Here is a 13,100-nt window from a genome sequence, read left to right on the forward strand (position 1 = left end):
AAACCAGTGCAGAAATGTTCTTTGGAGTCTGAATATCAAAAATTATCGAAAAAACATTGAAATTTCCATTCACGTTCGATAGGGGGCGCAAAATTAACGTTGTGGGAGGAGCCTATTTTACTAAAATGGCTATAACTCGAGAAGTAAATGAGATGGCTTCACCAATCCTGATACACATGTGTAGGAGGTCAGTCTGGGGTCACAGTAAAAAAATCATGTCGATTGGCCACACGGTGGCGCTATAAGACTAAAACAACATATAAACACTAGGGGTGTAACGGTACGTGTATTCGTACCGAACCGTTTCGGTACAGGGCTTTCGGTTCGGTGCACGTGTGTACCGAATGACTGAATGCAATATTTTGTGTGCGGAACATAGATTTTCGTGTTTCTACACGAACATATTAAGTGGCGGAAGTCTCCGCGTTCAGCGCAAATCCCGCCCTGCAGCTGATTCTAAAGTTGTATCCGTCGTCACTGTAACCTAAACCAATGAAATAGACTGCAGGGCGAAAAAAAAGCTTTTCCGCTCCGTGTGCGCCGCCGCACTCTCCGTTCCGCGCGCGCGCGCGTGTGTGTGTGTGTGTGTGTGTGTCGGCCCGCTGCGCTCTCTGCTCAATGTTCGAGTCCGTGTTTGCGCTGCACGTTCTGCTCTGTCGTTAACGGCCCAAACACTCCAATCATGTACCGATCACGCACTGAAAAAGCAAAGTCCGCTCAAATAAGGTGAAATTTCTCAGTAGTACACTTCTGTTTGCTGAGCTGGTATAGTTATGCTGGCATTGCAACAATGGTAAAATGACCTGCTCTGATCACATGCTCTGGTAATAATAGCTTTGTAGGCTACTATAGCTTTGGACTATATTTTATTTTGATAATTATTAAAAAAGTGGAAAAAAAAATCTTAAATTGATTATGTTGATTGATTATTGAAAAATAATAATACATTGATATATTTATGCTTAATATTATTTTAATATAGGGCTATTTTCTGTTCCTTTTTTCCCCCGTGTTTCATTTAATTAGGTGATTATAAGTTTAATTATTGATGATTACAAGCTTGGAGGAATTGCAATTAATTACAGCAAATTGTGCAATTTAATTAGTTCTTTTTTTTTATCGATTCCCAGCCTTAATTTTTAAATATGAGCAGGCCTACAAGCTGGGATTGGTAATGCTGCACTGTAATCATAGTTATTTATTTATATTTTTCATTATATTTTATTATGTGATATTGGTTTGAGACTGAGAGTATTTTATTTAGTGGAGAACTTTGCAGCAGTATTTTATTTCTTATTCTTTTATTTTATTTTATATCTATTTTATTATATTTTATTAAAAAGTGTTTAAAAAAAAGTGTAAACAAATTGTTAAAAAAAAGTTTATAGTAATAAACAACCTGCAGTTTAATGTTTGCATTTCTTTCCCTTACTGTACCGAAAATAAACCGAACCGTGACTTTAAAACCGAGGTACGTACCGAACCGTGATTTTTGTGTACCGTTACACCCCTAATAAACACCCAACCGTTTGTCCAAATGACTTGAAATTTGGTATGCAGCGTCTTGGTCCAAGGTGCCATGTATGTCTAAAAGGATATTGGCGAATCTCAAAAAACATGGCCACCATCTACCAATGAAATTTGAGCACCTATTAGACAAGGTTAACGGAGGCCGAAAATTTCGGTTCATGGTCCCTAAGGGCTGCCAAAATGTTCGAAGTGGGAGGAGCCCATTTTGCTTAATTGGCTAGAACTCGTGAACGGAGCGAGATTTTTGCACCAAACTCAGCACACGTATGAACGAGCTCATTCTGTGGTCGCGTGAAAAAGGACACGGCGACTGGCCACTTGGTGGCGCTATAACTGTTAAAAGGGTGTCAAAATGATGTATTTCTATGGCAAATCCCATGAAATGGCTGAAAGCGGCCATCTTGCTGTCTGATTTGCATACAACCTCACAAAATCGGGCATGCGTCACGTGATCCTAAACCCAGCTAACACAAATACGTGACTGTTACGTAACTGCAACGTAATCTGGTGACCAAACTTTCGTCGTGGCGACGTAATTAGTTACGTCGTGGCAACCGGAAAAGTGAAATTCCCAGATACGTTGCTACAACGTAACTTTGTAACGTTGTCAGCAGGTAACGGCGACGTCGTGGCAACGTTGTGGATCGACAGTCGTGTATTGGTAACCAGTTGGTCATTTTAGTTTTTAATAATATGGGCGGACATGCAGTGGTCTAATTTAACTTGTCCTCATTGGCCCAAAACTATTTTAGAGACTTTTTCAACGACATATGAACGATATACAGACTCAGAATTTGGTTAATTTAGTTCATTTACTATAGAACAAAGCACAAACAGCAAAAACAGTTTGCAAACAGGTTATACATTTAAATGAACAAGATTTTCCTCAAAAGCTTGAACATCAAACTACTCCTACACATCTTCATTTTGGTGGCCCTAATAACAAAGCAAGAATAAGAAAAGAAAAATGCAAGAAAAAAGAACAGTTGAGTGTTTTCCCATTTAACATTTAAATATACAAAGCAATTAGCACTTAAAGATAGAATCTGTATAAGCAGACAGTTTTGTTTAAAAATCGCTTGTATATTTTTCTAAACATTGTCACAAAGTTATGTTGTGGCAAGTGCATTATTTCCTTTTAAAATAATTTGATAACTTAATGACATGTATCACTATATTCTATAAAACCTTAGTTTGAAATCATTTTTTTTGTACATTTAATAATACATATTTTGTTTTTCTTCTTCTGAAGTCATAATTACAATGTCCCTTTCTTTTTTTTAACTAGGAAACTAGGCCTATTTATGATTATTCCTGAAGGCAGCATTAAACTCCTAAAATGTGAGGTGGTGGTGCAACTGTCCGAACAAATAAACAGATTAAGAAAACAATTTAAAATGGTGTCTTAATAATAACAAAATAAAAACTATGCCATCATTTTAGGTTTGAAGCCTTTCATATAATTGTTTTTTTATACATATCAGTAGTTTTAAAGCTGTTGAGATAATTGAGAAACTTTTGTCCAGCAATTTGTATATTCTCAAATGTTATTATGAATTTACAAGGTAATAACAGTAAACATGATAATGCATCGTCCAGAGGAGCCTAACTGATCTCTTTGGCAGAGTGAAAAAGTTTGTAGAGCTCTCTCAAATACTGATAAAAACTGCTAATTTCAAGTATGGGTAGGTTGGTGGTACACTTTCCATGTCAGGTGGTACAACTACAATACATAATATTTTTGCTGTACCACCTGACATAAAAACTTAAATTAGTTTAAACACTTTAAAATATCATTTAACATCTGAAAATTGTTTAAACACATTGTCTTCAAGAGTGTTGATGTCATTAGAAATCTTCCCAAGTGAGGCTGGATCCGAACTGGAGCTGCTGTAATCTCTAGTAAAATATGCTGAGCATCCTGAGATAGAAACAAGGAGACAACAGGAGAAAGATTAGCATTGCTGCTGTTCATATTATTTCAGGCAAAAGATGGTCATGTGCACTTTTTACTATTTCATCACGTATAGTGCAAGATTATGAGATGTGTTAATTGAATGCTTGGCTAAAGAGATGTGTCTTTAATCTAGGTTTAATTTAGGATAGTGTTTCTGGGCCCCAAACATTATCAGGAAGGTTATTCTAGAGTTATTCCCTTACATTATATTGAATTAATAGGAAATCATCTGATTTTAAAAAGAACACATGGCCTAACGAGTCAGCATTTTAATATTTGAATACTATACATTCTTACAATGCAAACGTCCTAAACATTTCTGAGTATTATCAATGTTGAAAACAGTTGTGCTGATTAATCTTTTTGTGTAAACCAATGTAAAAGTTTAATCCATTTTCTTTTTTCTCTCTCCAGGATTCATTGTTAAATAGACCCAACATATACACTACTGTTCAAAAGTTTGGGTTCAATAGAGTAAAAAAAAAAAAAAAATCATATTTTATTCAGCAAGGATGCATTAAATTGACCAGAAGAGAGAGTAAAGATTTCTGTTTCAAATAAATGATGCTTTTTTTTCTTTCATTCATCAAATAACCCTGAAAAACACAAAAATATGAAGCAGCACTGCTGTTTTCAACACTGATAATAATCTTAAATGTTTCATCTATGGTTTTAGTTTTACTTATTCACTTATTCATATTGCTCATACAGTGTCACTTAAGTTTGGATGTCAAAACTTTCTTAAAATAAATTAAATAAATAAAAGTAAATGTAAATATGAGAATTTAAAATAACAGATGCATGGTGATATACAGTAGGTGACAAAATAATGTGAGAAAATGGATATGAAGTTATTTAATGAGCTTCCTCACTTCACCTGTTTCCAACTTCTCTGGCAGCAGCTTTCTTCAGAAATATTGAAGTCGTGAAGCTTCCCCTCTGTTGTAGAAGGATTATTTTGTTGCTCCTGAAATCACAGAACTAGTTTTATCAATTTGTGTTTACCATTGAGCTAAGTTTCAGCCAATTTTCACACTCTATGTAAGTTGTAACGTTAAGTGACGTCATCGAGTACGTTTATGTTAAATACGTATATGTTAAATAAATTAGCTCACTTCCAAACTAACTTATTTTTTACAAAACTATCAAAACCTCTCATCTACCCATAAAATGTGATTAAAATCCTAAACTTTCATATCAAAAGCTCAAGCTATGAAGTTAGCATAACGTTATCTCTTCTGAAAACGGTTGAGATGCTAACGGACTTTTTCCGAAGACACTAAACCATTTCTATAAAGCAAATATTCAACAGAAGCGTGTCACTTACAAGTACGAGAAGTGTCAAGAACAGTTGTGTGTATTATTTGTGTGATTTTAGAGACTAAACTCACCTGAAAGCAGTGAAAACAACAGCGAGAGACGGAGTTCTGCCGCTTTGTCAGTTGCAGTCAGTGGGGCGGTCGGTGACGCGCCGTTTCCATGGCAACTCATCTCCGCTCCAGTGTTTGAGGGCGACTCGAAGGTTCACGCGCACGCCCATTAAAACGTCAAAGCCACGCAACATTTACAAACATAAACATCTAGAATTATAACCTTACTTGAATAGAATGAACGTATTTCAAACGTACAGAATACTAAACAAACAATTGAAACAAATAAAATATTTCATAGAAATGCAGTCTGATAAGATGGTAATGAAATTACGGGCCCGTGACGTTGCAGTTCCGTTGCCAGTAAGTCATGAAATTACCAAGTTATTACGAATAGAGTACGTATCTGGAACGTAGTTGGTTATCTTATAACCTTAGGAGGACGTACTGACGACGTTGTGGGTTGGTAATATGATGGTAATGAAATTACGGTCCTGTTACGTTGCAGTTCCGTTGCCAGTAAGTCATGAAATTACCAAGATATTACGAATAGAGTACGTATCTGGAACGTAGTTGGTTATCTTATAACGTTAGGAGGACGTACTGACGACGTTGTGGTTTGGTAATATGATGGTAATGAAATTCCGAGCATACGACGTTGTAGTTCCGTTGTCAGTTGGTAAGTCATGAAATGACCAAAAAGTACGAATAAATTACGTAACTGCGACGTCGTGTGTTAGCTGGGAGGGTTCGTACAGGTGCTTGAAATCCTTGAAAGTGCTTGAATTTTGATGTTGTGTTTTCAAGGTTTGAAAAGTGCTTGAATTTTGGATAAAATGCTTGAAAATGCTTGAATTTGTAACTATTTCTTTCACAAGAAATATCTTTATGACGAAATAGTTATTTTTTTAAATGGAGAAAAAAAATGTAGCCCTTCAGAATCAGATACAGATTGATTTGCGTTACGCTGGCCAGAGCAAAAGTAGGCGGAGTTTTCATTTTGATTTCCGCGGTTGTTTGGATGCACCGTTTTTATTGGCCACGCAGCGGCAACAGTTGAATTTTAAACTTTGACCGCGGCGTGCTCGCTGAGCTCCGCTTTGGTCCGAGTCGCGCGGCGCAAGCGATTGAAATATATCGGTTTCATTTCATAGCGCAGCGCGGTCCGCGTCCTATCTGAAAGGGCCATTAGTGACTGAGAGTACTTGGTGTGATAATGTAATGTAAGTATTGCTTGTCCGTTATGTCACGTTCATTTGTGGAATATGCAGTGAACATTGCCAAAATTACAGAACTGTAACGTGCAAATTAACCTGCAAACGTTAGCCCAGTGCATAACAACAGTCGTTGATTGCTGAACTGAAATCAATCAGTGTCATAAGTAGTATACTGTTACTGTAAGGTTTAGGATGGCCCTATGCAATATTTACACTGCTCTATTCCAGTAAATGTATTAGCTAACGTTCAAAAAAGGTTGGGCTCCCCTGGCTTAAATGAACAACTACTAGTCGACTAGAAAAAAAACTTTAGTCGGAGGCAGCCCTTATTCCACATATTTTCGAACCAGCAGGCCATTCTGGGTTGAGTGAGCGACCCTGAGTGGTATGAGCGAGTGGAGCGGAATATTCAGAAATGCGCTCGATATTCGCTCACATGCTCTGATCAGAACAAAGCATGACAAATTCAAACTTTATTTCATTTTCTTGAACACTCTCTAAATTAGGCATAAGAGCGTTAGTTAACGCTGTCCATTTATTTTTTTTATTTCACGTTTTTGAGTACAATATTATGTTAGTCCACAGCCCCCCACCAGGGGGTGCTGATGCTATGACGAGGGGGGCTGCAGCAACCGCAGCACCCCCCTTCCCGCGCTACTGGTAGTTAGTACCTATCAAAATTGGTGCAAGGAAGGGCCACCAGTGAACTGGCTTCAGGGTCATGAGTACCCAAGGCTCATTGATGCACATGGAGAACGAAGACTACCCTTATGCAAAGAAAATATATTTCCTAATATATCAATGATCAATATATTAAATGATTCAATGGTATATTAGAAAATATACAGAATAATATACTGTGTAAATCTATTACAATATATTTAATAATACATAAGGAATTGCCACTTTCAAATAAAATAAATATGTGATAATATATTTAGCCAACTTATATATCATAATGTATGTAATTTTATATTCAGTAATTCACAAATAACAAATAGATGTACATGTGATAATATATGGTACTCCATGTGTATAAATATATTGAACATATATATTTAAAACTCATGCAGTACATATATACACACACATATAGATTATATAATGTAATATATTTCTTATATTTTATAAGTATTTATGTTATATATGATTAATATTTCCATATATAGCTAGTACTTGTACTAAAGTATTTAGCAATGAGACTATCATTGTGCTGAAGAGGCCAAGAGGGCATAACCATTCATTTTTATATATAATAATTATAGTCTTAAAGCTACAATAAGTAAAACAAAAAAAATTTGCCGCTAGGGGTCGCTAACTCTTACATTAACAAAGGAGTAGGTTGATGACACAGTGATAAGCGGAATAAAGTGATAAGCGGCATGCTATCATGCTGATGGATCTAATAATGTTTATGAATGACTGAAAACATTCATGTTTTTTAACATGACTGTGGAATGAAGCAGGTCGCGATTGCTAATGAGAGACAGATATCAGCGCCACACGCGATATAAGGAATAAGGACATTTAATTCTACCGAACTACCCGCAAGTGCTGAATTATTACTCAAACAAATTAAACTTGTGAGGTAACACAACTGTTTCATTTGGTCTAACGTTACACTATCATACTAAACAGCATTTGAGTGTGTTGAAAGTTATGATGTTATTCTATGTGTTCATTTCAAACAGCAACCTCCCTGTCTCTCTCTTGAAACCAACACGGAAGTGAATTAAACAGCAATTCATCAACTAGCCGCTTGAGGCTGGCTGCAAAAGTGAGTCAAATCATCTCCCCCATGTTAAAATGCCAAACTTTACAGCAGAAAAAAACATGTTTACAGCCTGGAGCAAAAAGTGGCTTTGGTCCTTACAGCTAATTTTGCCCTTCATAAAAACTGTGAGGGAGGTGATTTTTTTTTATAACTCATCCGTTTAAATTATATTAAGCCTTAAATTTCTACATACACCTGTAGTTAAGGGTGTGTCCAATTTTGAGTGACAGGTGGATTCCCGCTGCTGTGGTCATTAGTCATCATTAGCCGTTTGTCTGCTGTCTGTTAGCCGTCACGTTACCTCAGCTAATTGTCTGACTGTAAAAATAAATAAATTCGGGAGTGACACGCTGCCAAGATGGCGACGGTCGGCCACGCCCACTTTTGGCTTCAAAAACGGTCTTCAGAAACCTACGGGTGATGTCACGGACACTACGTCCATATTTTTTTACAGTCTACGGTTAATTTGTTTGCTAGACTAGCAAATGCCGCACTGATATTGATCCTCGTTTTAGTTCTCCTTTTGTCCCAAAGTATGTTTGAACGAAACAACAACAGCGTGCCACTAGACGTTAAGCACTACGAAGTTGTCCACATCTGTTGCCATGGTTACTATGGCTACATGGTTACAAGTGGAAACCAGGGATAACGCGGATATTACGTTATTGACAGGCGACAAGTGAACAGGGACAAACACATTTTAAAATTGTGAATTTCTCTGAATGCACAAATTCTTGTAAACATTTAGGATGATGTAAGTACTCAATTATAAGAAATATACAATACTAAGCAAGTGTTTTTTTTTAAATATTATTATACAAAATTAATCCAGATTGAACATTTTTTGATATTCAGCCAATCGTCAACCTAACCACAGGCTCTACTCTTCAGCATAATGGTAACCTCAAAAACTCACACATACCAGAAACCCTTTTAAATACCAAAATAATACAACTTAAATCACTAACAGATCTCCCCCTATATTAGTATTGAGCAAAACATGTGAAATAACACTTAATTTGAACATTTACTCTCCTTTAACAGTCAGAAGCAAAGCATGCTGGGAACTAGAAATCTGTTGTAACAACTGATTGTAACTCATTCCGTGAATGTGTGTATGTGTTAGAGGTGGGCGATACTCCAAATTTTGGTATCGATCCGATACCAAGTAAATACAGGGCCAGTATCGCCGATATCGATACCAATACTTTTTAATTTTAAAAGCATGCACTTGAACTTGTATGCACTTTCCTGTGCTAGAGCAGTGTGTCATGATTTATGAGGTGAATGCATCATTAATATGCTAAATCTGAAAACGTTTTCATGACTACTAAATATTTTGTGATTTGTGCTCTCAACTCGCCTGTAATTATTAGTCAGTGACTTTTACAAAACTACCCTAATTATAGTAAAAGTACTATTGTACACTAGCCTACTGTTCAAAAGTTTGGGGTCTGTAAGATTTTTAATTCTCTTCTGCATTTATTTGATCAAAAATACAGTAAAAACTGTAATATTACAGTTTAACATAGGCTATCTGTTTTCTATGTCATACTAAACTGTAATTTATTCAATTGATCAAAGCGTAATTTTCGGCATCATTACTCCAGTTATGATGATAATTAATTTTAATATGCTGATTTACAGCTCAGAAAACATTTCTTATTATCAATGTTGAAAACAGTTTCATATTTTTTTGTGGAAACCATGATGCAGAATTATTTGATGAACCAAGTTGAAAGAACAGCATTTATATGAAGTAGATTTTTTTAACAGTGAAAAACCCTTGACTGTCACTTTTGATCAATTTAATGCATCGATCCTTGTTGAATAAAAATATTAATTTCATTAAAAAAAATCTTACTGTCCTCAACATTTTGAACCGTTATATACACTTTTGCTTTGTTTATTGCAAAATAACTCCCGATTGTTTCTCTGTCATCTAAGCAAGGCTTCGTTTCCCAAACGTGCCTGTGAGCTCAGCGAAGCACCAGCAACGAACGCTCTCTGTGATTGATTGGTTTCGTCTTGTATCCAGATGACTAGGAGAAAAAGTTCTATCCTACACAATTATCCACTAACATTCGCTTATTTTTCCACTTAGAAGCTTATTTTACGCACTGAATTGCGTGCTAAATTAATAAAAATTACTGGTAAAAAAAACACACATTTGGATCGATATTTTTATGTGAGGATCGATCCTTTTCGATACCACGTCAGTATCGAAGTATCGATATTTTAGGATCGATCCGCCCACCTCTAGTATGTGTGTGTACATACATTCACATTTAAATGGGAACATGTATGTGTAATATATGTACACAACAAAGGATATAACTTTATGAATATTACATATAATGCTATTTTTGTCTTTATTTCTAAATATTTTATATGTATCAATATATAGCCATACATAGTCAATGCATGTATTGCAGTATATTGAAAAATATAAGCAGTAGTTATATGTAATATATCGCATTATATTTTGCAGTATATTCATATATTTTTGTTACGTAAGGGTAGTCTGTCCAATCATACGTTAGTTTTTGTATCCGAATCAAAATAGCACACTTCACTTTTTCGGTATTTCAGTCTCGTCCTGTTTAATTTTAAGACATTACTGTCTAATATTTGTGATGGTTAGACTGGAGAGGAAAATGCATGCCATATCAAATAATTTCTTACAATAGCATTAACATGTTTACAATTAATAAACCAAGTTACAATTATTTATTCATGGATGGACTAGCATTAAAAGATGTATAAAAGTCAATATGATAATATTCATTCAAGCATCAAGGTGTTTGAGCTATTGAAGTCACAGATATAAGTGGATATGAGAATCTTAAAGGCTTTCTGAAAGCGTGGATAGAAAAAGCCATAGATCAATGGGTTACAAGTGGAGTTAAAGTATCCAAACCAAACCAAAGCATCAAAAACATCAACAGGAGTCATGAAATTGAGGAAAGGATCAACAGCAGTGGCAGTAAAAAAAGGCAGCCAGCAGATGCAAAAAACACCCATGACAATGGCCAGAGTTTTCGCTGCTTTTCCTTCTCTTTGTACAGAGCTTTGGCTCTTCAACCCTCCTGCTGCCACCACAGTCACTCTTTCTGACATTACCTTTGCATGTTTTCTTGCAACATGGAAGATTTTCATATACAGAGAGCTCATGATTGTCACAGGGAGGAAGAATGTGAGAATTGGACATATAAGACCCCACTCTTTGTTAAAAAACAGAACACAACTTCCCACACAGTAAACCTGCATGATAAATGACTCCAAGCCAGTTGTGTTCACACCTGAAAACACAATAGAAAAGCTGTAGAGAAATGAAAACAGCCACGCGAAGGTAGTAAATACAGTCACAATGTTGTTTGTGACCCTTATTTTGTACCTTAAAGGATCACAAACGGCCCAGTACCTGTCAACAGATATTAAACTGAGATGTAATTTAGAAGAAATGCTGAAAGTCATGTCCAAACTAGAATGCACTTTACACACAAAATCTCCCAGATACCAGCAGCCTTCAACAGATCGCACCATGCTGTACGGCATGACCAAAGAGCCCAGCAGACAATCACTGGCAGCCAGACACCAAACGATCATGTGAGTTGGAGACTGTAGATGTTTGAAGTGAGAGATGGAGATGATGATCAGCAGATTCCCAAAAACTGTTATGAGGATCATCAGCATCATGAAAACATACAATGCCACTTTAACCACAGTAAGACGGTGAGCTCTCGGACAGGAGTCCGGCAGGTGTGGATAGCAGAGAAGCACATTCTCAGAGTAAATGTCAGTTTCATTTGAGGTCATTACGAAGCTATAAACTGATAAGCAGGATCAAAAAACAATATTTCCTTTGTAAAAGTAAAAAATAAAATCCCACGGATATCGTTGAAACTCTGAAGGGAATCAACCACAGTAAGATAGAGACCAAAAAACAAAGAAAATATACAGTACATGCACATAAGGAACTACATAGTCTATGGATTCAGCAGCTCAGTTTGAGCTATATATACAGTTTACTCAGGTTCCAAAACAGGTAACGCCCCGACTCTCATAAACATATTTGAATATGATAACAATGGTGTTGTAACTAATCTTGGTACATGAGGCGCCCCCAGGTGGCCACAAAAATTACTATCTATCTATCTATCTATCTATCTATCTATCTATCTATCTATCTATCTATCTATCTATCTATCTATCTATCTATCTATCTGTTTTATTTTTTAATTCCCACCTAGGAGTGAGCACACCACAAATTTAGCCCATGAGCAAATGAAAAAGGGCAAAAACTGAGGTGAGAGATATAAAAGACCAGATTCATCTTAGTTTCTCAAAATAAGTTTCATCAGTAAATACAGAAATACTGTACTATTCAGTGGGATTTGGATTATTTACGTGTATAAACTGGAATGAGAATTTGTATATAACATGTAATTTCTAAATGTCAATATGATATATGCTTTTAATAATTTCCCCTTTTAATTTAGTAGAATGTAAGTTTTGACTACATAATTTTCTTCAGCTATAGAGTGCTGCAGTGATGAAACATTTTTGCAGGCCAACCCAGAAGTTCACATCACCCTCGAACATCGGCTTGGGTCTTCTGACGTCGCACTGCCAGCTGAAGCTGATGCTAGGCTGCATCCCAGACCCTTATATTTATTGAAATTAGTTTGTATAAAGTTTGTTTTGTTAAAAGGTGGGAGTTTGTCAAACTGAATGTGGAAGATATCACCTTTTGACACTTACCTATTAATGGTTGTGCCTGAAAAAAGGGGTGGAGTCTGGCCTTTAAAAGCAGCAGCCAGACTCCAGAACAGGATTTGTTTACCAAGTCGAGCCAACGTGCTACTGCGGAGTCATGAGCTATAACTATATCGTATATTGTGGATACTTGTGAGTTTTTGTACATAGTTAAATCTTTGATTTATTATTGTTGTTTTGTTACTTTGTTTTACGGGACTGTACACTGTGGCGAGCACGACGAGGTCGAGGGCCGTGGGAGGACGGCGCGTGGCCGATGGTGTGATTGATAATGATCAATCACACCAATCACACGTGCGCGACGCACCGGTCTCGCATCTCTCACGGAGGAGCGGAAGCATAAAGGAGGAGCGACGACAGTGAAGAGCGAGAGAGGAACAGGCCTGTGTTTTATTTGATGTTTTGTTTCTGTTTTGTGTGACAGCAGTCGTCCGTGAGGGGCTGCTGTCTTTTACTTTCGTTTTGTATTTGTT

At 36.4% G+C, this 13,100-nt stretch overlaps 1 protein-coding gene and 2 long non-coding RNA genes across 3 annotated transcripts in view; all 3 read right to left on the bottom strand.

The window, feature by feature from the left end:
* Window positions 1-13,100, bottom strand: part of LOC307168678 — a 380,672-nt gene that overhangs the window by 70,619 nt on the left and 296,953 nt on the right. The gene's annotated exons all lie outside the window — the stretch shown is intronic.
* Window positions 2,939-5,619, bottom strand: LOC307168003. The gene is made up of 3 exons (XR_013822884.1): window positions 4,879-5,619; window positions 4,365-4,454; window positions 2,939-3,451 (listed from the first exon to the last, which is right to left on the bottom strand). It is a non-coding gene; the product is annotated as an uncharacterized lncRNA (long non-coding RNA).
* On the bottom strand, window positions 8,976-11,823 carry LOC307168769 (trace amine-associated receptor 4-like). Its single transcript, XM_079889004.1, has one exon. It carries the CDS (start codon window positions 11,665-11,667, stop codon window positions 10,633-10,635), a length of 1,035 nt encoding a protein of 344 aa, XP_079745130.1. The 5' UTR covers window positions 11,668-11,823; the 3' UTR covers window positions 8,976-10,632.

Source organism: Squalius cephalus, assembly GCF_949319135.1.
Source record: "Squalius cephalus genome assembly, chromosome: 12".
NCBI lineage: Eukaryota > Metazoa > Chordata > Actinopteri > Cypriniformes > Leuciscidae > Squalius > Squalius cephalus.